This window comes from Haliotis cracherodii, unplaced genomic scaffold (assembly GCF_022045235.1).
Source record: "Haliotis cracherodii isolate W230 unplaced genomic scaffold, xgHalCrac1.p SCAF_8, whole genome shotgun sequence".
Taxonomy (NCBI): domain Eukaryota; kingdom Metazoa; phylum Mollusca; class Gastropoda; order Lepetellida; family Haliotidae; genus Haliotis; species Haliotis cracherodii.
Genome location: NW_027266341.1, coordinates 56,567,824 through 56,594,299, shown reverse-complemented (window position 1 = coordinate 56,594,299; position 26,476 = coordinate 56,567,824). Strand labels below are relative to the sequence as shown.

Sequence of the window (26,476 nt, the reverse complement as noted above, 5' to 3'; positions counted from 1 at the left end):
CTTATCTAATTAGTGAGTGAGTGAGTATGGTTTTATGCCGCTTTTAGCAATAGCCCAGCAATATCAGGAGGGGGGGACACCAGAAATGGGCTTCACACATTGTACCCATGTTGGGAATCAAACCAGGGTCCTCGGCGTGACAAGCGAACGCTTTGACCACTAGGCTACCCGACAGGCTATGCTTGCCGTAAAGGGTGACTATGCTTGTCGTAAGAGGCGACTAACGGGATCGGGTGGGTCAGGCTCGCTGACTTGGTTGATGCATGTCATCGATCCCAATTGCGTGGATCGATGCTCATGATATTAATCACTGGATTGTCTGGTCCAGACTCAATTATTTACAGACCACAGTCATATAGCTGGAATATTTCTGAGTGCGGCGTTAAACAACAAACCAACAACAAGATCTGTCGAAAGTTAATGTACACAGATTCCTTGAACAGTTTCTTTTAAAATTTCAAACAAATATTTAATGACTCCCACCTCTCTTTAAGAAAAAACCCAATTAGGATGAAAATCTAATAAATAGTTTATTGTTGCCTTGCTGCACAGTATTCCAACCTTCCCTGTACAATGTCTTTCTTGTCTTGCAATTCGCCCCCCAATACATTTCAAGGTGCTATTGATATTTCTGCTATTAGGCCTATTCACACACTCTGTTTTCATCGTTGATAGTAATTTCTCAGAAAGGTGAGAACACAAATGAACTCACTGTGGGAATAAAACAGGATTTCTTTCAAAGACAGAAGTCTTTTGAAAATTATGCTTGGCAAATTTTTATTGTGACTGTTTATGCAAGGGGGTTAATTCAGTATGTAGATGAGAGTTACCTGCTCTTGATTGTCAAGAATGGCGTTATGAGAACCCTTCTCATCCAGGCCGTGTTTGTTTCATGTTAACATGTGTTTTATCCGCATGGATGGTTTTATCCTTGTAATGCTTGAACTTTCATGAGAGTAACCACAATTTTCTTGCTCAATACTGATTACTTCTCCATCTGCTGTGAAGTGCGGAAGTGATCTGTTATGAAATTATTAATATGTTAATTTTTTTGAATAATAGATTCTATCAGTTCGATAAATGCAAGACTGTGTTTTCATATATGCCAAAAAAACAAATTATCACTTTTAATTCAGTGTTTCAAGAATAAGGTAATTTGATTTACTTTCTTGCAAAGAAATTATCATATCGAATATTTATTATTTTTTGAGACTTGGAAATGTTTTAAATAAATATCATTTGTTTGTGTTTCTATATTTAGAGTATTTGGGGCTGAATATTTGATAATCTTGGGGGAACAGTGATTTTTAAAAATCTTACCAGTAATTTGTTCCAGAAAATACTTAAAGTATTAAATGGTCATTCCCTAACTTTTATTAGAACTATGAAGTTAATTCAATTTTTAATCCTTTTCAACAAGAACAAAATGGAGGTTCATGATTAAGAGTAATTTTGCATAATTTATGGGATATTTATTCCAGACACATTCATACACCAATATTCACTTATCTCAATGTTCAGTTTTACAGTTGCTATGGTTACAAACATAATTCCGTCCTGTGATGTTAAAGGTCATTCCGGTGCAGTGATTGTTGTAGCAGAATTGTTCCATTGGAACTTTGATAAAGGATTATATGAAGAAATGATATGTGGACTAACATTCCCATGCTATTTTTGACTATTTTCTGTATATGTTGTGCCTTTTTGCTATGTCTGCCTTGACGACTTCTGTGATTTTTTGGTATATATTTGGCATTTGAATTACAGATTATAAAAGTGACCGTTTTGCCCTATCTTGGCCATTTTCCTTAGTTATTGAACACATTGTGTATGGTTTCAAATATACAGTTGAAGTCTATTAAGTGGAGTCGAAAATGTCTACTTGTTCAGAATTCTCCTTATCAAACATGGGGGTCTCCGAATTTTTCAAGTTGTGGAATATATTCACAACAGTGAGTTGAATTTTTTTTAACACATTCCACATCCTAATAAACATGATTTATAGTTTATTCATTGACTTGGGAGCATGGGTGACTCTGCCATCTTATGTCTTGCAATTTGATGTGCAGAGTTGCTTCCCTTGGGAATGCCAGAAGCCTATGATCTTGCACCAGTGTTTCAGTGTCCTGCTTGAGAACCAATCGTGTTTGTGTTTTCATTCTTGTTTATGTTTGTGTAAGTGATACTATGTGGTTTATGGAAGGAAATCTTCTTGATGATATTTCAATATTTCAGTTCTCCACAAATTTAGCATGATGTACAGACTGGTGTAATGTGTGGAGATATAGCTTTCTTGGTGAGCGACATATGAATATTGCTTTATAGCAAACAGAAAGATCATGTGCAGATTTAGTGATTCATCAGTTCATTAATTGATATGAGAACCGGGATTATTCTGTGGGTACAGAATGAAGGTTACAATGAAGTCACAATATTGTTGTTGCAGTTGATTCTGAGCCAGGAATATACTGGCCATTCTGAATGTGCATTTTAACAAGTACACCTGACACAACTGTAGGTCATTATGCAAAAGTATTGAGAAATGCTATATCAACCGTAACATTGTTTTAGTCAGAGAAATCACTCAAATCTTTTGATATCTGCATTACATATGGAACTACCCCAGACTTTTGGTACACAGAGCTATTGGGGTTGTGAGGTTGCAAGCTGTTGCTATAGTGATGTTGTCAGCTGTTGCTATGGTGTGGTCGAGACCTGTGAGGTTGCAAGCTGTTGCTGTAGTGACTTTGTAAGCTGTTGCTATGGTGAGGTTGAGAGCTGTTGCTATGGTGTGGTCAAGACCTGTGAGGTTCCAAGCTGTTGCTGTAGTGACTTTGTAAGCTGTTGCTATGGTGAGGTTGAGAGCTGTTGCTATGGTGAGGTTGACAGCTGTATGTTTATGATCCCTCTGTGTTGGCAGTACACTGAAGACAGGATCAACAGATTTCAACTGGTTTATCTTGCCCTGAGAAAAAGGACAAAAATAGCACCTGTACTCCAGCTTCTCCAAGATATGGTGAACACATGGTTCACTGGATCATGGCTACTGCTGGTTTGTGGATGGTCTGTGTGAGTGATGGTTGGTGTGAGTGTGAGGTGATGGTGTGTGTGAGTGATGGTTGGTTGTGGTGATGGTGTGTGTGAGTGATGGTTGGTTGAGGTGATGGTTGGTGTGAGTGATGATGGTGTGAGTTTGTGATGATGGTGTTTGTGAGTGATGGTTGGTTGAGGTGATGGTGTGTGTGAGAGATGGTTGGTTGAGGTGATGGTGTGTGTGAGTGATGATGGTGTGAGGTGATAGTGTGTGTGTGAGTGATGGTTGGTGTGAGTGTGAGGTGATGGTTGGTGTGAGTGATGATGGTGTGTGTGTGTGAGTGATGGTTGGTTGTGGTGATGGTGTGTGTGAGTGTGAGGTGATGGTTGGTGTGAGTGATGGTTGGTGTGAGTGATGATGGTGTGTGTGTGTGAGTGATGGTTGGTTGTGGTGATGGTGTGTGTGAGTGTGAGGTGATGGTTGGTGTGAGTGATGGTTGGTGTGAGTGTGAGGTGATGGTTGGTGTGAGTGATGATGATGTGTGTGTGTGAGTGATGGTTGGTTGTGGTGATGGTTGGTGTGAGTGTGAGGTGATGGTGTGTGTGTGTGATGGTTGGCTGTGGTGATGGTGTGTGTGAGTGATGGTTGGTTGTGGTGATGGTTGGTGTGAGTGTGAGGTGATGGTGTGTGTGTGAGTGACATAATGTATTCTTTTAAAAAATATTTTTATTTCAGCATTGTTATCATTTTAGGCTAAAAAAATAATAGTCTTGGTTCTCAGGCCCCGCCCGCATTATCATAAAGTTGGCCTCACGTTTTGTTTTTGTTTCCATTTTTAAACACAAAAAAGAAATCCTCAAGTCCATCAGTAGTCAGATACTGTATTCAAGTATTTTACTCATCAAGGAATATATTTATGTAGGGAGGGCCAGGCTCTTTCCCAGGTTGATTGTGCACAACTGCTTATTTGGTTACACATCTGTTAATTTGGTTACCTACGAGTTTCAACAAAAAATAAGGGGGGAAAAAAACCATGCCTGCCTGCACTATATTTTTTCAAAAAACATTGCCTGAGAACCAATTCTTTTATTTTTTTAAGTCTTAAAGTTTCTTTATAGTTTGTCCTCATAATAACTTTCATTTAAGTTGCTTTTCACTTTCAAGTTTGTTTATTTGTTGCTGATATCTTTTGATTAACTTGCGTTTTGAAATGGGAATATTGCTTGAAAACAGGGTCATGTCAGTTGAAGGGTGATTGAAGGTTGGTGAATATTGATTTGGCTGAACATTTTAAGCATGTTCAGTCTTTGAATTGTGCAGATTAAGTTAAATGGCTTGTTATGTTTGATTTTTCTTCATCTTTGGTTCCAATATTTACATGGCTCACAGGGTTGGACCTGGCTATGGCTCACAGGGTTGGACCTTCTTATGGTACACAGGGTTGGACCTGGCTATGGCCCACAGGGTTGGACCTTCTTATGGTACACAGGGTTGGACCTGGCTATGGCTCACAGAGTTGGACCTGGCTATGGCTCACAGGGTTGGACCTGGCTATGGCTCACAGGGTTGGACCTTCTTATGGTACACAGGGTTGGACCTGGCTATGGTATATAGGGTTGGACCTGGCTATGGTACACATGGTTGGACCTGGCCATGGTACACAGGGTTGGACCTGGCTATGGTACACAGGGTTGGACCTGGCTATGGTACACAGGGTTGGACCTGGCTATGGTACACAGGGTTGGACCTGGCTATGGTAAACAGGGTTGGACCTGGCTATGGTACACAGGGTTGGACCTGGCTATGGTAAACAGGGTTGGACCTGGCAATGGTACACAGGGTTGGACCTGGCAATGGTACACAGGGTTGGACCTGGCTATGGTACACAGGGTTGGACCTGGCTATGGTACACAGGGTTGGACCTGGCTATGGTATACAGGGTTGGACCTGGATATGGTACACAGGGTTGGACCTGGATATGGTACACATGGTTGGACCTGGATATGGTACACAGGGTTGGACCTGGCTATGGTACACAGGGTTGACCTGGATATGGTACACATGGTTGGAATAGCTACCTGCTATTTGAACAATTAGGCTGCCTGACCTTTTTTAATGTTTCTCAGGCACACTTTTCTTGAAAGTCATTTGGCTTGTAGAACTTTTTTCTGTATGTTTTTGTCCACACCAAGAGTGCCAACAAACAAAACTGGGTGTCGTTGTACAAAACAACCTTAGCACTAAGACTGTTGTAAGTCTGTCTATGTTAAGGTATGGGATTACGATCACCTTAGCGCTGAGATCGCTTTGTACAAGGGCACCCTGGGCACACATTGAACTCGTCCCTTGAACACAATGTTAGTTGTCAAGTATTTTATTTCATAACAAAGTTTATCAGCCAAAACTGCCTCCCACAGGAGATATGGCTTGGGTGAGATCAAGCGATATCTACATTGTAGATATCGCTGCAATGAAATTGCATCACAATGCCTTGCACACCATGACGTCACAATCAAATGACATCACTAATGGCTCTGCTGCTGAAGGTGTTAGCAGTACTTTCTACACTTAAGACGCTGCTTATTACTGTATACAAACTGAAAAAGTTGGAAGAATGAAGATGGATGATAAATAAAATCATCACTTATTGATTTATTTGATATCCGAACACACTCGGGTGAGATTCTCAATATGCCTCAAAGGGGAATATTGAAAACTATTTTTCTGTAGGCAATTACAATGACTGACAGACAGGATTCAAAGTGTCACAGCAGTTCTGGAGGAATTTTTAGCCTTTCCGAAAGTTTTCTTTGTTATCCATTGTTTGTATCTATCAGATGTGCGACTCTGCTTTTTTTAAATTAGATGAGTGATGAAAAGTTGTCCGTTATTGCAATTTAAACTTTGAAGGACTGTATGCTTTACCATTTTTAAACATAATCATGTAAACCAATGGTGGTCTCCTGAGTGAAAGTTATGTTCTATTATGTTCTGTTTGCATGGTAAGGAGTCTTTTAACATGTCGAGATCTTATTTGTGTAGTTTCTTCACAGAGAAGAAAACAAATATGATATAAATTCATTTAATTTATTTTACAAATAAGACCAGACCAATTTTATTATTTTGCTGTATTATGGCTTGTATTGTTTTGAACTGACGTTTGACACTTCTATGGCAAATATTCTGTGGGATAATACTGTTTCACTTGGTCCTGTTGACTACATGAAAATATATTTGTTGAGTTTTATAGGCTATAGATGTAAGAAATATGCTGTCAAATCTTTGAACGAAGTCCTGTGGTCCAAACAAATAGTTTGATTTATTTGGTTTAGACACAGACGCATTTCACATTGAAAACATGACATTTCATTATCACAGGTAAGAGGCGACTAACGGGATCGGGTGGTCGGGTGGTCAGGCTCGCTGACTTGTTTGAAGCATGTCATTGATCCCAATTGCGATGATCGGTGTTCATGATATCAATGACTGGATTCTCTGGTCCAGACTCGTTTATTTACAGACTGCCGTCATATAGCTAGAATATTTCATTCAATATTGCTGAGTGCTGCGTAAAACAACAAACCTACCAACCAATGATTATCATGGAAGTGTGTTTGGTGTTCGTTTTATGAAGTTATTGTTTCTGTTACATGTTGCCAAACAATTTATTTTGAATGAAATATTTAAAACCAAGGGATTATATTCCCAAGTACAATGCTATTTTGGGGATGTTTATGCAAATGTTCAGGATTAATAAGCAGTGAAGTGACTAACACATTGTTGCTTATTCTGAACTGTCAGACATCATATTCTGTTTTAGCTTGAGAGTTTGAGTATAGGAATAGATTATTATATGTCATTGTTTGGAAAATGAAATTTACCGAGTGACATCACAGAGATTCATCAGTACACCTGTACCAGTATTTAATTATATTCTTTTCATGTTTTCTTATATTCTGTATGAATAAAAATGTGTTTGAAATTAACTGACGACTTGTAAGAATGTTTGAATGATCAAACTCTTCCTCTTGGAGAACTCGGGTTAAAATTGGTCCCCATTAATCTATGTAAGGCACATTTTGCTTCCTACTGTGAAGATCCTGGGTAGAATAGGTCTTTAGCAATCCATGCTTGCTGTAAAATGCATCTATGCTTGTTGTAAGAGGCGACTAAGGGGATCGGGTGGTCAGGCTTGCTGACTTGGTTGATGCATGTCATTGTATCCCAATTGCCTGGATCGATGCTCATTATGTCAATCACTGGGTTTTCTGGGTGTCGTTGTACAAAACAACCTTAGGTCTACGATTGTCGTAAGTCAGTGTTAAGGTATGGGAGTTACGATGACCTTAAAGTTCAGATTGCTTTGTACAACGGCACCCAGGCCCAGACTCGAATATGTACAGACCGTAGGTATCCGTTAATTGCCATTTAGGACAAGCATAGTCGCCTTTTACAGCAAGCATGGATCCCCGCAGACCTATTCTACTACGGATCTTCACGGGTCTCTACTATATGTAAAAGCCGTGGAAATCGTCCCAAATATGCATCACTGTATGAACTGCAGAGTTTAATAAAATCAGATTTAGTGCACACTGTCGCTACACAACTGTAAGAGATTGTGTATATACGGGGTAGAATAGATCTTCAGCAACCCATGCTTGCTGTAAAAGGCGACTATGCTTGTAAAAGGCGACTAACGAGATCGGGTGGTCAGGCTCGCTGACTTGGTTGATGCATGTCATCATCCCAATTGATGCTCATGATATGAATCATTGGATTGTCTGGTCCAGACTCGATTATTTACAGACCGCCGTCATATCCATCATTTAATATTCAGGATGTGCCTGGGATTTTTGTTAGAGGCAGGACATTTTTTCCGTCATTGCTTCAAAACATGTTATTTATTCTATGAAACAACGTTCACACACTGACTGTCAGCTCTCGACTTATCGAGACATCATACTGAGCATTACTGTCTCGCATGGTGTCTTTTAGCAGAAGGCGTCAATTCAAACAACTAGGCGGTGGGTTAGTGAGTGAGTGAGTGAGTTGGGTTTAACGCCGCTTTTTTAACATTATACCAGTTATATCACAGCGTGTCAGCTTAATGTGGGAGGAAAGCCCGAAGTGATGCAGGCCTCAAAACGTTTACCACTTCGGTGAAACCCACGAACACGGGCATGGTGCTGACAAACCTAGAAACATAATTGGGGCGAACCGGGATTCGAACCCACAATCATAGGTTTCAGGGGTGTCCAAGGGACGCAACTCTGCACAGCAAATCACGGCGCCTTAGATGACTGGGCCAACCCGGCGGTGGGTTAGCTTAGTGGTTAAAGTATTGGTTCAGATGCGGAATGCCCGGGTTCGATTCCCCACATTTACAAATTGTTAAACTTTTTTTCTGATGTACCGTGCTGTGATAGTGGCTGAATGTTGAGATGCTTAAACCACATTTTCTCGCAAAATGATTTCATATGACACATTTGATTTATTAAAAAACATTTAGTACAAAATCAGTTTCTGAGATACTTAAGTTTTCATACTACGCAACCCTTTGCGTGTACATTTGGCAGTGAGAATTTACAAGGGTATATCGACATCTACATTATGGGTAGGTATATACATCAGCTGCTACATCCCTGTATTTGACTACGTTCCGATATACGTGGTGTAACCATGGAGACCAATATGGACGGACACATGAAGGTTCTGGCAGTCGGGTGGAGTCTGTAGGCCCAGCTGTTAATAGAAGAACCATGACAGTCTATAAATGATGCATGATGTAATTTGTAAGCCTAAAAACATTCATGTGTTTTTCTGAGAATCATACGCCAATGCCAAGAAGCAGATATTTACGTCTACATGTTAAACTTTGAAACTAGTAGTGCTGATATATTCTTGAACTTGCTTCAATGCAATTACCGATTGCAATAGGGGCGGTCGGGTAGCCTAGTGGTTAAAGCGTTAGCTCGTCACGCCAAAGACCAGGGTTCGATTCCCGACATGGGTACAATGTGTGAAGCCCATTTCTGGTGTCCCCCGCCGTAATATTGCTGAAATATTTGCTAAAAGCGGCGTAAAACCATACTCACTCACCGATTGCAATTCTCTGTTCTGTAGTTTGAATTTTGCGGTATGCTTACTGATCTGTTTCAACAGAGACATTAGATATACGAGGTATAACTAGATTCCCACCTTTAGCTAGTACGTCACATTCGTCTCGGGCAAAGCATACTTTGGACACCAGTGGTACGTGGGCTACTTATTGCAGGACCTAGGATGACCTGAACTTACCTCAATGAAAGGACAAATTGGTTGTCCCCCTTTCTGTGAGAAATAGCTTCCGGTGTCGAGATGGAGTTTGTAGCGACCCCCCGGGGTCAAGCTCCGACCCTTCAGCAGCTTCATTTGTCCATCATCCAGGGTACATCTGGGGACAGGAAACACACTTCATCAGTATAAGATGTGATCCCTTCATCTTCAGCAGTCTCGTTATCATTGAGTTACGCTAGACGCTGCAATTTTCTCATAGGCTGTGTGCATCAATGACATCCATATCAACTGCCGGGGAAAAGAAATTTCCACTTGAAAATTGGATTTGACCAAAAGATAAAAACGTTATCATACCGTTACTAGGCTGAAAACAGTCGCCGAACCCCTTCATCCTTAAGGACCAAAATACAACTATGATACCCGTATCAAATACTTCATCATCGAATAACCATTTCTTGTTTGTGTCATGTTCATCCACCATCATGGGTGTACACTTTCTTTTGCCCGGCAGTTTATGCCATACCGGATCAAATTCCTTACTTATGTCACAAAATACATTCCAACCTCCTCACCTTGATCAAAGGCTTTGGCAATTAATTGATATAAATCTCCTTGGTAGAACCCTGTCGAATCACCGCATGTAAAACCCGATTGCAGTTGACTAATTACATTATTGGCCTCAAAGAAATTAAAAACTATACACATTGCATCATACACATATTTTTAATATTGGCTAAACATGAAATAAGGTAGGGGTAGCGGGCACTAAGATTCGATTGAAAGAAATTGAGCAAACACGTTACAGTTTATACAGTGACGCATGTTTGGGACGATTTCCATGGATATTACATGTAGTAGAAGTGCTTGATTGTCCGTTTAGTCAGTAATATTACAGCTATATCACGACAACCTGTATTTGTCGACGCAGACAAACTAGTGGTTGATATAATGGGCAACGTCCCACGCCGTGGGGGTACGATACGACCAAGCCATTTAGTTGCTTCTTACAAGCAGACCCGTGAAGATCCGGGGTAGAATAGGTCTTCAGTAACCCATGCTTGCCGAAAAAGGAGATTAGGCTTGTCGTAAGAGGCGACTAACGGAATCGGGTGGTCAGGCTCGCTGACTTGGTTGATGCATGTCATCGTTTCGCAATTGCCTAGATCGATGCTCATGATGTCACTGGATTGTCTGGTTCAGACTCGCGATGTCACTGGATTGTCTGGTTCAGACTCGATTATTTACAGACAACCGTCATATAGCTGGAATTTTGCTGAGTGCGGCGTTAAACAACAAACAAACAATCAAATCTTATAAGCAATATATAGTGTTTTTTTTCTAACCAGGATCCCACACAGGGTTAATTTTTAATGGAAGTCAGATAAATGAAAACACAATTCAGATCAACATGTTCAGCTGCAGAAACTATTACGAAGCGATGGAGTAAACGTTTCACCCTTCTTCCGCTACCTCCCATCCCTTCTTTGTCGTCTGCTCGTAAAGAGTGACCGGAAGTGACCTTCCTGGGCTCCCGGAAGTGGTGTCAAGAACTTGCAGCAGAAAGGTTGGTCTCACTGAGATCTGTTAAAAAACATATGAATCTGTGATCGTGACAATAGTTTAAATCCTATTTCACCTTCGTCATATGATATACGTATTTGTGGTTAAAATGTTTGGGTATTTGTTTGTTGTTTAGCGCCAGCTATATGGCGGCGTTCTGTAAAGGGTCGAGTCTGACCTACATTATCTAGTGATAGATATTGTGTGAACAGTCCACGCCTTTAGGTACAAGGGCGCGCATCAAGCCTGACCACTTGGTCCATTTGATCGTCTCTTCCGATCAGCGTAAAGAACTGAAGACCCAAGTCTGAGCCTGCATGAGTACTATGTGTAAACCCTTTTACTGCGGTACTCGGCCGTGTTACTACCGAAAGCAGCACACTCCTTCACTCACTCATTCAGTCACCCACTCACCACCCATGCTTTTAAAAACGTTACACATCGGGTATGGCCTGGCTATTGTCGATTTACCATCAAACTACTGTTGGTAAGTTTAACCAATGATGCTCCGATTGTATAGCACGACCAAATCCGATTGACAATCCGGATATACAGGGTCTGATGGGTAATACCATGGTTATTCCCGTGTACATCAACCGGAAAGACGTTTCAATATTTCAACGGTGTTGTGTGTTAAAGGAAATTTATCATCCAAAACTGGCCCCCACAGGAGATATCGCTTTGGTGAGATCAAACGATATCTACATTGTAGATATCACTGTAATGAAATTGCATCAGAATGCTTTGCAGAACATTGTGACGTCATTGTTACATGACGTCACAATCAAATGACATCACTAATGGCTCTGCTGCTGAAGCTGTTAGCAGTACCTTTTTCACTAAAGACACTGCTAATTACTGTCTACAAATTGAAAAAGTTGGAAGAATGATGTTGGATGATAAATAAAATCTCACCCTCGTGTCTTTTGACATAAAATATATCAACACTCGTTGATAAAAGTGAAAAATCTCAAGCCTCAGAGTTTTTCCACTTTTATCAACTCGTGTTGATATATTTGATATCCAAAGACACTCGGGTGATCATGAGATTCTCTATGTCTACCACATACTATGCATTGTAGATATGTCTTTAAAACAGAGAGACACTAACTTGTAACTGGCATACTCACATGCGAAGTGAATGTCTTCATTTTCCCTCCTGACTTGCTGTCGGAAACCGGTTTCACCTGAACAGCGGCGTCAGAACAACAAACGCTCATTTTCTCACCGAATTATCCCCAAATCAGTAAATCACGACGTCCTCTCGTGCAAAGTGTTTATTACGACCTACTCAAGGAGCTCTCAGCAAGTTCGATTTTTATCTCACCTGCTCCAAGAGCCATAATACCGGCAGTGACTAATGCGATAACTGTTTGATATGGACTATTCAATAGCTATCGATGTTGATAATAGCGACGCAGTGCCGTTGTGAACACCACGTTGCGGGACGGCGTGGCGGAGTTTACGTAAGCCCCTTCGCTAACAATGTCAATTAACATGTTCAAATATTTGACATTCTCAAATATAAGGTTTCTTTAATGGGTCGGTCTCGCGACAGGGTCGTTTTCGTGATACGGTCTGGACTCGGAATGCTGCGGTTGATTTATTAATATAAGGTCTATTGGTCCGGACTTTCTGTACTTGTTTAAGTGCTCGTCGGTAGCATACTTCATGCACAAATACAAACAGCTGGCTGTGAACATATAAATACGCTAGAAAACAGGTTCGGTGGAGGGTGCGTGGTGTGGGTGCATGTACTAATGTAAAATTTGTCCCATGTCAAACATGACACTTTTTCAGAATTCACTGGAGACAAGTCCAGTTTCAAATTTATAAAAAAATATATTATGAATATATGAATAATTATATATAAATCTAAACATATGTACAGTATGGTTATATAGAACTCAAAGGGACTACTAATTTTAGCTCGTAATAACCGTAGTGCGTTATAAGCATATATTCAGCATAACTACAGCAAATAGTCGGGACCAAAAAAGTAAGTTCGTTAAATCCGTCAGTTCGTTATAAGCGTGTTCGTTATAGCCGTAGTTAACTGTGTGTAAATTATATAGATTCTAAAGTCGGTTTCGCAGCAATGCACTGTTATGTGAATGTAGATGTTGGCCAATGGGTGGTGGGATTAAGCAATAATTTCCTTGTGAACATTTGTTGATTAAAAAACATCAGTGTGAAAAATATGCCCACTCCCGTCCTCACATGGGCCTAAAATATGAATAATGTCAAGTTGATTTTCTGTTCAGAGTTTCGTGTTCAATTTGATGTTTCAACCGCTAAAAGTTCTTATAATCTGCAGTCGGCATGCTCTGACGGACGAGGATATATACCTATGTTTGTTCAAGCCTTGCTCTTGCCCAATAAAGCCTTTGTCAAGGAGCTATTACTTTAACTGAACAAATCACCTTGCAATGTCATATATATTGTTAGATTTAAGATAACGGTAACGATGATTGCTTATCTTGCTAACGTGGTGAGTATGTTTCTCTTTCTAGGTTCTGAATAGAAAAAATAACATTCAACCCATGATGTATGATTTTATTTTCATATACTAGAAATCAAGGGATCTGTAGACTCGCCATGGTTTCTGAACAAATGTTGCTTGGTTGGGTAATAATGAGTTTCGTCATTGTAAACAACATTAGAGCATTGTAAACAATATCAAGGTGAGGATTCACCTGTAAACCTGACAGAAGACATTTTCTTTATATATAAATCCACGCTTGTGAGGAGGGGGTTAGTTTAAATGAAGGTTGAGCGTTACAAATATTAGTTAAAAACACATTTCAGATCTACATGTTCAGCCACAGAAACTATTACGAAGCGATGGAGTAATCGTTTCACCCTTCTTCCGCTACCTCCCATCCCTTCTTTGTCGTCTGCTCGTAAAGAGTGACCGGAAGTGACCTTCCTGGGCTCCCGGAAGTGGTGTCAAGAACTTGCAGCAGAAAGATTGGTCTCACTGAGATCTGTTAAAAACATATGAATCTGTTTAGATTGTGACAATAGTTTAAATCCTATTTCACCTTCGTCATATAATATACGTATTTGTGGTTAAAATGTTTGGGTTTTTGTTTGTTGATTAGCGCCAGCTATATGACGGCGACCTGTAAAGGATCGAGTCTGGCCTACACCATCTAGTGATAAATATTTTGTGGACAGTCCACGCCATTAGGCGTAAACATAAACATATGTATTTAATATTATAAAGATTCAAAATTCGGGGTGTCGCATTCATATTGAGTCGCATTTTTGGCTAGGGGCCAGCTGTCGCATTCTTTTGGAGACGCATTAATTCCATCATTCACAGAAATCAGGGGATCTGTGGACTCTGAACAAATGTTGCTTGGTTGGGTAATACTGAGTCTCGTCATTGTAAACAACATTAGATCCAAATGATCTTTTCCATTTTTCATTAATAATCATAGAATATGTCGTGCAAATATATGTCATAACCGATTATGTTTATAGAACATTATTGTTTTTCATAAAATTGAGCAACTTAGTATTTAAACTCTATCACGGCAATATTGGTAAATAATCGAGTTTGGACCAGGCACACTAGTGGCTAATAGTATGAATAATTAAGAGAACCGTCGAAGTTCTTTGACACACGGTAGGTTGGAGTCTCATTATAATCAGATATCGTACTCCGATGTGACCCCGATGTGAAGATCTGACAAACGCTCCAAGCAGGATGCGTCGGTTCCATTGCTCTGAGCGTTTCGCACGCTGCTGCCGAGAATTTAGAAGCCTCGACACTGATTAGATGATAAAATGAGGGGTATCGCACAGGAGTATCAAAATCTTATTAAAATCAGATCTTTGACACGATACGTTAAGATATGCGTTAAGATCTGACGAGCCAATCAGATGTCATCTTTCTGAAACAATTTGGCTTCATTTCTCTTCCACCTCGAATCGGTTATTTCAGACATATTCCTTATACCTTGGATATTTGGATACCAAATGCCACAGAGCACAGAAACGATAGGGTGTATTAAACATTTCAACCAATATAATTATGCCGCCTTCATTATCAATTGGACCGCCTCCGTGGTCTAGTGGTAGCGAGTCTGCCGGGAGAGCGGAAGGTCGGGGGTTTGATTCCGGCCCGCGTCATACCCAAAGACGGTTAAAGTTTGTACTTGTTGTTACCCTGCCACTCTAAAACTAGGACCGGTGTCAGTATACTGTGTCTGAGTGGGGTATTCATGTTAAACAGCGGCATGGTATCTCTTTCCCCCATGAATCGTTGTTCATATCAATCAACGGATTGTGTGGTCACAGGCACGCACAGCCACACCGCTGTGATAGATTTGATGACTGCTACATGAACACTCTCTTGTGTTATGCGGAATCAGATACTAAATTAAGACCACGAAGTAGCACAGTCTTGACCCAATATAGGAAGTTGCTGATATTCCAGATAATGTTTCACAATGCTTCCGAAAAAAGACGTCGCTTAAATCAATTATCAATGCTTCACCTCTACGAACCAACAATATTAAGTCTACACCTTGAACCCATTTCACGTTAATAACTGTTCCTGGCAAGTAAGTGATCAGGAACTATGAACTGATCTATTGATTAGTCATCGATTGAGGTAATCAGGGATTACTCAGCGTCAAAGTGCATTGTTACCTGTCAATGTAGGATACCAATGCCATGGTAACTCCTAACCTGACTGTCCTCAGCAGCAGGACGAATGGATAGGAGACTTTCGAGGATAGCTTGTTCTATTGCAATAGTATAGAGACAGTTACAAATGCTTTGCGATAGTACTGCAATACAATTGCACAACATGTAGGTGTTTCGCAATAAGCTAGCGGTCAAAAGAAAATACACACCCATGTTTGATAGTGTTTAGATAGTCGATAGTGAAGTATCTTACACGGGTGTCGGAGTTGTGAAACAGTTGGACATTTCATCAAATTACAGTAATTTTGCTAGTAATGATGTAGTGCTTATGTTATAAAACATGAAGATGATGGATATAAAAGTACAGCGCTATGATAATACATGTGTATTTATGGTATTTGATGTTGTGAAAACATTTGAGTTGTGAAGATGATCTCATACAAAATGAATTACAGTATCAAAAATCATTTACATTCTTTGTTATCTTGTTGGAAGAGTTCATTTTACTTAAGGGATAAGGGTACAAGTGTGATGTGCACTCATCCATAAATTTGTTTTGATAGTAGTGTAGGCGATATGAGGTGTAGGCCAGATGAGGACAGGCCGTTTGGACATTAAGTTTGCAGGCGACTGTTATCAGCCTAGTAATGTTTTGATAACGTTTTTATTTTAGGTAAAATCAATTTTGAAGTTTGCTTGCATTAATCGACATGCATCGTGACTGAGCATCAAGCAAATTCATGGTTATGCGCACATTGCTTGTGGGAATTTACGGTGGCTAGTGGTCATTTGAGTGAAGTCTTTGTGTAAGGAAAACATTGGACACTAAAATCTTTACTCCAAAAAATAATTTTGCTTTGCGAGATATTTTTAATCAATATGTTATACTTCTGACGTGTGTCGTAAAGGATTTCCAGTGTGGCCTAATCAGGCCACGTGTTGCTTCAGGTTTTCAGTCTTTCTGTATGACTCGATGTCTATCTTTGCGGAAGATAGCCGTGAGTGAGTGAGTGAGTTTGGTTTAACGCCGCTTTTAGCAATATTCCAGCAATATCACGGCGGGGGACACCGGAAATGGGCTTCACACATTCTACCCATGTCGGGAATCGAACCCGGGTCTTCGGCGTGACGAGCGAACGCTTAAACCACTAGGCTACCCGACCGCCCCAGATACCCGTAAAAAGATCCGGGTGAGAATAGGTCTTCATCAACCCATGTTTGTCACAAGAGGCGACATTGCTTGTCGTTAGAGGCGACTAAGGGGATCGGGTGGACCGGCTCGCTTACTTGGTTCATGCATGTCATCGTTTCCCAGTTGCGTAGATCGATGTTCATTATGTTAATCACTGGACTGTCTGATCCGGACTCGATTATTTACAGACCATCACACAGCTGGGATATTGCTGAGTGCGGCGTTAAACAACAAACAAACAAAACTTTACGGGAGATATGCTCAATTGTTGTCTTTTATGAACGCCTTCAGATGGGCATCAACGTTTATCCTCTCAAAAAATATATTTTCATCAAAACGAATTGAAAAGAAAATGGGAGCAGTATTCAATTTTAATAAATCACGAGGAAGCGCGTCATCCATATTTACAATAAGTGATATTTGTCAAAGCTGAAATACAAACACAAATTTTGGCTAGGTCAGGCAGCTCATTTTCCGAGTACAGGAAGCTAACACATAAACCCCAGTTCCGCACCAAATGTCACCTACTTAATATCTTGGCCCACAGTCAGCACAAGTCATCTTGTTAAAAAGGTCATCACTAAATAATGAGAAACATGGTCGTTTTTAATTACTGGAAGAATGAACATTTATAAGACATAACAATCTTACACAATATCATCCAATCACAGCCTTCACATAATTCTCGATCTGCACTGAAGGCTCTTCGAAAACGGCTCAAGCACAACTGATTTTGATTCAGTGTAGTGGAACCTTTATGACAATCAAGGCATGCAGTGGAAGAGAGCAGCCCTCCTCGAATGTTCCTATAATATCAAGGCATATAGGAAGATGACATACATCATAATTTTCTTCCCCAGAGTTGATTGTAATAGCAATTACCTCCACTGTGAGTGGGTGATTGAATATTAATTTAGACCGCGTCAACGTTTTTACGGGTCTTAAGTCGTACTTTGTATGTTAACTGGCCCAAACGCTCTTAAAATCATTCTACTACTTACGTTTTTCATGCCAGTCTCAGCATGACATTTTTGCGATATTCCATACATATGAGTTCTGTCTGTAAATAATCGTGTCTGGTTTAGACGACCGTGTGATGGATATCATGAACATGGCTCTACGCAATTGGGTTATGATGACACGTCATCAACCACGTCCATCATCCGATCCATTGGGTCGCCTCTTACGAGAGGGGGATATGTTGTTGAGACCTATATTTTTTTACACGGAATTCCCACGGGTTTCGAGGTCAGCAGATTGGTAAAACACTGTTGGGTGGTTGGCAAAAGCAACACATTTTTGCATATGAGTGAGTGTTGTTTTACGCCGCCGTAATTAGTAGTATTGCTATATCAAACTTGTCTCGATTATTTACAGGACGGCATCAAGCTGTAATATTGCCGAGTGCAAAGTTAAATAACAAATACACCAACAGTATATTTGACCATTAAATCGTAGACATCTATTTATCAATGACTTAGTTTCTCTTTTAGAAATGCCATTTCATCAAATGAATGATACATAACGTATTTGAAATGGTACATAGAGTATTGGAATATATGGGAGGTAACTCGTCGGAGACTACTACTAGATTGATTCTTTATATCATTATATTATATATATACCGCGAAAAGTGGGTGATTTGATTTTTTAGATATGTATTCTGCTATGAACAGTATTCTAGTTAAATGAGGCGCCGTAATTCGCTGTGCAGAGTTGCGTCCCTTGGGCACGCCAGGAACCTATGATTGTGGGTTCGAATCCCGATTATGTTTCCAGGTTTGTCAGCACAATACCCGTGCTCGTTGGTTTCACCGAAGTGGTCAACGTCTAAGACCTGCATCACATCGGGCTTTCCTCCTACATTAAGCTGGCACGCCGTGATATAATTGGAATACTGTTAAAAGCGGCGTTAAACTCAACTCACTCACACCAATTATATGACGGCGTGTCAGCTTGATGTTGGGGAAAAGGCCGAAGCACTTTCCTGGAACCCACGAACACGGGCATGGTAAGAACAAATAAAGAAACAAACAGGGTCATTCTGGCTTTCGAAACACGATCAAAGGCTCTGGCGCGCTAAGGGACACAGGTAATTGCAGCGCATCACACGACAAGGCAATCCGTGCCCCCTTTAACATTGAGAAAATAATGTCCAGACCTCATTGCTGCAGACATAAAACAAAAAAATGATTTTATTCAATGATGTTATAATTTGTTGTCCTAAACTAATTACAATTCTTTGAAGACGACCACATGCGACATCTGTGTAGTGTCAGGCAGAAATCAGTTAAGTGTAGCGACAAAACCCTTTTCATATCCAATAGAAATCTCTGCATGAAGCAGAGATATTCTGACTATAAACACTCTATTCTAACGCTCATACACCCTACAACAACGGGATCGGGTGGGCAGGCTCGCTGACTTGGTTGATGCATGTCATCGATCCCAATTGCGTGTATCGATGCTCATGATCTTAAACCCTGGATTGTCTGGTCCAGACTCGATTATTTACAGACCGCCTTCATACAGCTGGAATATTGCTGAGTGCGGCGTTAAACAACAAACAAACAAACAACCAACCTTAAGCTCAACAACCGACCTGCACAGTGATGACATCGGATCTGCGGAACAACACCTTGTTTGAAGCGACTCGACCCACTGTTTACCAACAGAGAGGATTATCATAGAGCCGACGTGCCTTCAAAACTGTAAAAACATCAGACGAGGTTCTCGGTATGTATTTTCCCCTGTCTACCCGGAACACTTATATCTATTGTGTATGAGGAGTGTTCATGAATGAAACCTACTTGAGATCTATTTGAGTGTACAAAATACAAATGGCAACAGTGATATCTGACTGTCACAGATAATCGTTTCTGAATGTAATTGCTGAAGTACATCTTTATATGAATGGCCAATTTGTCTCATGTCACCTACCTACAGTATGTGGGTCTGTGTTTGAATAATAACTGTGTAAATTCTTTGTATGTATCCACACAACCAGAACGATACGTCTCCAAATCTCCCGAGTCTGAATAAAACGAATTCCGACTAGATAAGACTCCTTACTATGAACTTTTCTCACCCACTACGTTAAGGGAGGTATTTCTTTCCGGCTCGGAAAAAGAAGTACACTTGCAACAATGATTGTACAGTTTCTCCTGTCTATTGTGTTAAATAACATGGATGCATTCGATATCATAGCTACGTTTCGGAAGTGACGTCACTATCTTCTTATCCTATCAGAAACTTTCCACGGATTTCTCTTGCACTCGAATTTGATTTGATTGGACGTTTGAACGCAAATGGTCAGTGATGTTATGAAATGTCTACATAATAAACTGCATAAACGACAAGGTTTCAATTTGACTTCCTTAGTTTTGCAAAGAAACTCTTTTTCAGATGTGTCTTGCAACTAGACACCAAACCAATCCATATACGTACCTCCCGAACAGACCCGTGGAGGTTTGGGTTAGAATAGGTCTTCAGCAACCCATGCTTGTCGTAAGAGGTGACTAACGGGATCGGGTGGTCAGGCTCGCTGACTTGGTTGTCATCACATTCCAATTGCGTAGCTCGATGCTCATGATGTCAATTACTGGATTGTCTGGTCCATACTTGATTATTTACAGACCGCCATCATATAGCTGAATTAATGCTGAGTGCGGCGTTAAACAACAACAAACCTTCCAACCCTATTAGATGACGCCAACCGTAAGCATTGACCACTTTGGTAAAACCAAAGAGAAATGGCACTGTGCTGATAAATAGAAGTTGGTCAAGAACGTCAACGCCAGAGAACAAGAAGTCTCGACTGTCTGCCGAAACAGATTCCATTGGGCGAAAAGTCCAGACAGCGGTAAAAGTGATAAAAATGGATCGCTGAAAATCAGTGATGACACCCATTCGTGACCAACTCGTGTTATTCCGGGACAAGCCGAATAGCGATTCGTGCCCCTCTCGTGGCCATTATTGCGACCGGGTTCCGTCTTAACGCAAACGGGCATACCTAAAACAATTGTCAACTCGTTGCGTAATGGTTCAGACATTTCCCCAATATATTATATACATTTCAGATGCAATTTAAAGCACATCAGGACGTGCGGAATTATACAGTATGATTGAACAAATTTAACTGTGTCTTTGGTATATTTTAGATGCAAGACATATGTAAAGTGAAAAAATATTTCTGAGGGATTCATTGACGAAGAACTTGAAATCATACGCGCATTCTGATTGGTTTTTCGTATTTTCGCACACAACATTCATCGATAGGGGGGCGAGTCTTCTTGCAGGTTACGGAAATGGGCGAGTAGTGACGAATGTGACGATACCGGGTGTTCCCGAAGCAACAGATCATGATCGGATCACTTGTGCCATCGCGCGACTGTGAGGTAAGATATGTAACTCCTTTTATTAAATGTAACATATATATGTACTCCTCGTTCTTAATACAGTAAATTACGGTTATAACGAACTCAAAGGGACTACTAATTTTAGTATGTTATAACCGTAGTTCGTTATAAGCATATATATAGCATAACTACAGCAAATTGTCGGGACCAAAAAGTAAGTTCGTTATATCCATCAGTTCGTTATAAGCATGTTCGTTATAACCATAGTTTACTGTAATAGAATCCAGACATGACAATTGAAAGCGGACAGCATTAATAGCGGTCCACGTCTTTTGGCTACGACTTAAAGTCAACCGGGGGCAATCGGATAGCCTAGTGGTAAAAGCGTTCCCTCGTCACGCCGAAGACCCGGGTTCGAGTCCCGACATGGGTAGAATGTGTGAAGCCCATTTCTGGTGTTCCCCGCTGTGATATTGCTGGGATATTGCTAAAAGGGACGTAAAACCATACTCACTCACTAAAGTCAACCGGCCAGGTCAACCAATCCCCATTTAGAAGCTTCATCTGGAAAACATGTTTTGCCACGAATAACCACGCTTGCACACCCTTCGATGCTTGCTTGAATGTTTACAAAATATTATCCATCAAAAGAATTTACCGTTCCAACATGCGTTTCATTTTTAAATATATCCTGGAAATTTGTTTTTTAGATTTTTTCATCACATACTTGAGGTTTCTATTAAACTAGGACCAGACACCCCTGTCAGAATGAATCATCATTACGTCATGATGGCGATGATAGTAGTTTCAGCAGCTTTCACACGTCCACAAAAGATGAAGATGTATGCGGAAGATTATTCCATAGATAGAATTCCATGGAGACATAACTGATGCTTATCTGGTTATACATTATTTGGCGGTTTTGTGATAGGTGTATCTGCCTCGTAAATCTATTTGTGTTTTTTTGGCTGTTTCAACAAAAAAATGTATTGTGCTCTAACCGGATCTGACGGCTACCGTTAATGTTTGGATTTTAGAGGCCATTCATTTGACCTTTGCGTGTATATACTGGCTTAGTAGTTAGGTTACACCGAGTGCAATCCGTTGCTCAACGCTTGCTAGGAGTGTGGTCTCTGTGGATGACGTTAAAGAGGCGTCGTCACTCACGATAGACCTGTTTGAATGGCAATGGCTTATCTCGATTAAAAAAAGTTCTTTGCAAATCCTAACAGTTTTGATAAACACAGAACTGCATATATCATTATCAAATTTTATATGCAGCAAGCATGAGTGATGTGAACTAACCTGTTTTACTTTTGCGTTTCATAAGAAGTGTCCATGCTTGTCGTAAGAAGCGACTATGCTTGTCGTGAGAGGCGACTAACGGGATCGGGTAGACAGGCTTGCTGACTTGGTTGATGCATGTCATCGTTTCCCAATTGCCCAGATCGAGGGTCATGATGTTAATCACTGGATTGTCTGGTCCAGACTCGATTATTTACAGACCATCATATACCTGGAATATTGCTGAGTGCAGCGTTAAACAACAAATAAACAGAACTTTACGGAAGGTATCCTCAATTGTTTTTTTATGAACGCCTTCAGATCACAGGACCATCCACGTTACAGAAGACCGTCATAGCTGGAATATTACGGCGTTAAACAAAAAACAACAACCAAAAAAACAAAGCTGAACCCTTGTATTCATGATCAACGCTATGGTGTATACTGATACGAATTTAAAAGTGGCAGCCATTATTTTTTTCAAAATTCATTAAGGTTGCACGTTTACTTCGCCGATTCCTTTCTCTTCGTGACCATGGTTGTGAAAACAAGAAAGTAGTCGCCTCTCTTACCATTTTTTATCAACACGTCAAAAAAATAATATACGCTTCCGGCTGACGTCATGTTTCATCACAAGCGAATAAGCCATTTCAACCCCATTGGAAACAGACTTTACTGACAGCAAATATAGACGATATTTCCTCCTCCATAACGCGGAAGACATGAAAACAAATCATACATTGGGACCAACAGTTTCATATTCTTGTTGTGCGTGTGTGTGTGTGAGTGATTTAATGTGAATGTGTGTGCGTGCGTGCGTGCGTGCGTGCGTGCGTGCGTGCGTGTGTCTCTCTCTATTGTGTGTGTGTTGTGTATTTCTATTGTGTGTAGTGTATGTGTAGTGTCTGTATGTGTGTGTATTTGTTTTGTGTGTGTATTATGTGTATGTCAATTGTGTGTATTATGAGTATGCCTGTGTAGTGTATGTGTGTAGTGTGTATGTAGTATATGTGTGCGACTGTGTGTACTGAGTGTGCGTTTGCATTGTGTGCAGTGTATGTGTATTTTGTATGTGTATTGTGTGTGTGTGTGTCATGTGTGAGTGTAGAGTGTGTATGTATTGTGTGTGTTAGAAAGTATGTGAATTCATGTGAATTATGAGTGTCTGTATTGTGTGACAAACAGAACGTACCGTACGCACACTGAGGTAGTGTGAATTCTTAAAGCATAACAGTGTATCTACGTATCATACAGAACATATAACTATGTAGTATGGCACATCCATTCTCACCAGTGAAGCGTAGGGAGCAGTCCTTCTTACACACTTGTGGGTGAGAAACCCATTTTGAGATAACTGGTGTCAAACATATGCATATGTGGGATGCGTTTTGAATTTTATTCGACTTCGAAGTAAGGGTTGATGAGGAGGGACATATTTTTGTCGCTGTGGCATCCAGGGGGTAAGGCTGTAAATCCTAAGGTTCAACACAGACGTAGGTGAACATTCGACTAGCACGAGCCACTTATGAATGACGATAAGGAAAGTAGTCCGTCAAAATCTGACCTCAGGTCATCACCATGGAGTAGCCAACCACGGGCCTGGAATTCTATCTCACGTATATGTTTGATACCAGTTATCTCAAATGGGTTTTTCACCCACAAGTGTGTATGAAAAATATATACATTACAATGATCAGGTAAATTCAACAGAAATCGTAAAAGTTTCCGTCATGTGTGACGCCATGACTGACGCAAAATCACGCGCAACGACGACAGTAGTTATCTGCATTTTCCTACTAATTCTCTTGGTAACATTGGAAAACATAAAAACAATAACAATACGTAGATTGTCAGATTGTTTCTGATTACTTACATGACACACTTATGTATATAGGATCTCTCGATCAATGAAAATCCTCTGAAAGTCCCGCATTGTGTAAAACCATTTTGTAAAAGTCAGTCACCGGTAGTGATGTCATACGAAAGTAGTGAGTGTGAGTGAGTTAATGCTTTACGTCAGATCGGCAATATTTCAGCCATAACGTGACGAGAAATTATACATTTTTAATACATATAATTTTGCTAAATTAAAACCTGTCATCGATGGACAGTAAAATTACTAGAATATCACAGATTAATATGTCAAACTAGCATACAACTATAAAAAGATATCACTACAAATAACGGTACAATATACAAAAGGGCTATAGATCGCCAGCAGCTGAAGGTAATTCACCATGCTAGGGTCCATGGGGACTTTCAGACAGACTGGTACTTTTGCTACCTGCATGGACCCCAGCCGGATTTACATCACCCCCTCCGCTGTAGGCGAATAATGACAAATATAGCCAGAGTAAAGGAACATATATCATACGAAAGTACATATTCTGTAATTTCTTTAGGTGAAAATTATTAAGTCGGCATTCAGCATGTGCTTTGATCTCATCTACTTTGCATTGTCATCATCGCCTTGATAATCCACAGAAACCTTTTTGCGTTGGGTCACATTATTTAAAAGTACAGTGAACTACGGTTATAACGAACTCAAAGGGACCACTGATATTAGTTCGATATAACCGTAGTTCGTTATAAGCATATGTACAGCATACATACCCGGTCAATAAATGACCAGGACAAAAAAATATGCTCGTTATATCCGTCAGTTCGTTATAAGCGTGTTCGTTATAAACGTAGTTTACTGTAGTAAGCAGTACGCCGGGTGACGTCAATAATAAATGTTGTGTTATGTATTAATGCGCCACTGCGATCATGAGAATGGACAAAATGCATCGATTCGATACTAAACAGGTGCGAATTTAATGTGTGTATGAAACAAATTAATACACTCGCCTGTCCGATGGCATTTCTCTTACACCACGTTGTTTCAAAGCTTTCGCTCGTTAGATACGTTTAGAAACCACTCATAAGATAAATGGTATCTGACAGACTCTGTGTAGTAAGCTCTATTTCAATGGGATACGGAATACAGTAGACCTTGGTGACATATAAATACTGCGTTATGAATCGGATCTAATAATGACAATGACGCTTTGTTGTCAAGATATTGCCGTGACTCAGATTTACTAAGCCTTGTGACATTTTCATTGTATTTTTTAATTTATGAGCTCTCAAAAAGACAATTAAAGTGGATTATTGAATGATGTATCTCTTGTTTTTGTAGACACGTTGATATACTGGCTAATCCTAGAGCAAATTGTGACATTTAAGGTTTATTAATAGTTTCGTGGATTATGGATCACATTATTATATACAGGTCACTTTAATACACAATGGTATAATGATGTAGCCTCTCTCTGAGTATATGTGCATCAAATGCAATCACAATACATCTATGAAAAGTGTGAGTGACTTTTAACGCCGCTTTTAAAAGCAATCGGCAGGCAATTGTCGCATGTGAGGAAAGCATGCATTGATGCAGGCCTTAGACGTTTAACACCTTGACGAAACTCATAGGCAAAGCAAAACATATCATCGACCTATGATCATAGGTTCCTGGCACACCTAAGGGAGGCAACTCAGCGGAGAGAGAGAGAGAGAGAGAGAGAGAGAGAGAGAGAGAGAGAGACACACACACACACACACACACACACACACACACACACACGACTGGGCCACCATATGAGATTTGCATGTTGTTTCACCGGTTAATAACAGTTTGCAGGTTATTTCAGTTTAACGCTGATTTGAAAACTGTTTCACGAGTATAAAAGTGAGCTGGTTTATTGTGGGAGGAGAAGCCAAGATTGTAGCAGGTCGTAAATCTATACAAGCTTAATGAAACATGTGAGCAGCGTGTGGCAAACCAGGGGTCGTAATGAATGCAAACTTTGGTCTTATTGAATGCAAATTGTGAATTCCAACCAATGAGACCCGTGAAGATCCGGGGTAGAGAAGGTCTAGAAAACAGTATTTTCCGTAAAAGGCGACTATCCAATTGCGTGGATCGATGCTCATGTCTGGTCCAGACTCGATTATTGACAGACCGCAATATAGCTGGTATATTGCTGAGTGCGGCGTAAAACAACAAACAGACCAACCAACCAATGACCCTGAATGGCTGAGTTAGAAATGTGTGACGGAGTGTTATTAATA

The 26,476-nt window shown here is 40.3% G+C and overlaps 1 protein-coding gene across 1 annotated transcript; it reads right to left on the bottom strand.

Moving 5' to 3' along the window:
• Positions 1 to 8,612: 8,612 nt before the first annotated feature.
• On the bottom strand, positions 8,613 to 12,090 carry LOC139449362 (5-hydroxyisourate hydrolase-like). Its single transcript, XM_071230703.1, has 4 exons — positions 12,001 to 12,090; positions 10,767 to 10,891; positions 9,332 to 9,467; positions 8,613 to 8,776 (listed from the first exon to the last, which is right to left on the bottom strand). The coding sequence occupies exons 1-4, from the start codon at positions 12,088 to 12,090 to the stop codon at positions 8,687 to 8,689; spliced, it is 441 nt and encodes a 146-aa protein (XP_071086804.1). The 3' UTR covers positions 8,613 to 8,686.
• Between the last annotated feature and the right edge of the window lie 14,386 nt (positions 12,091 to 26,476).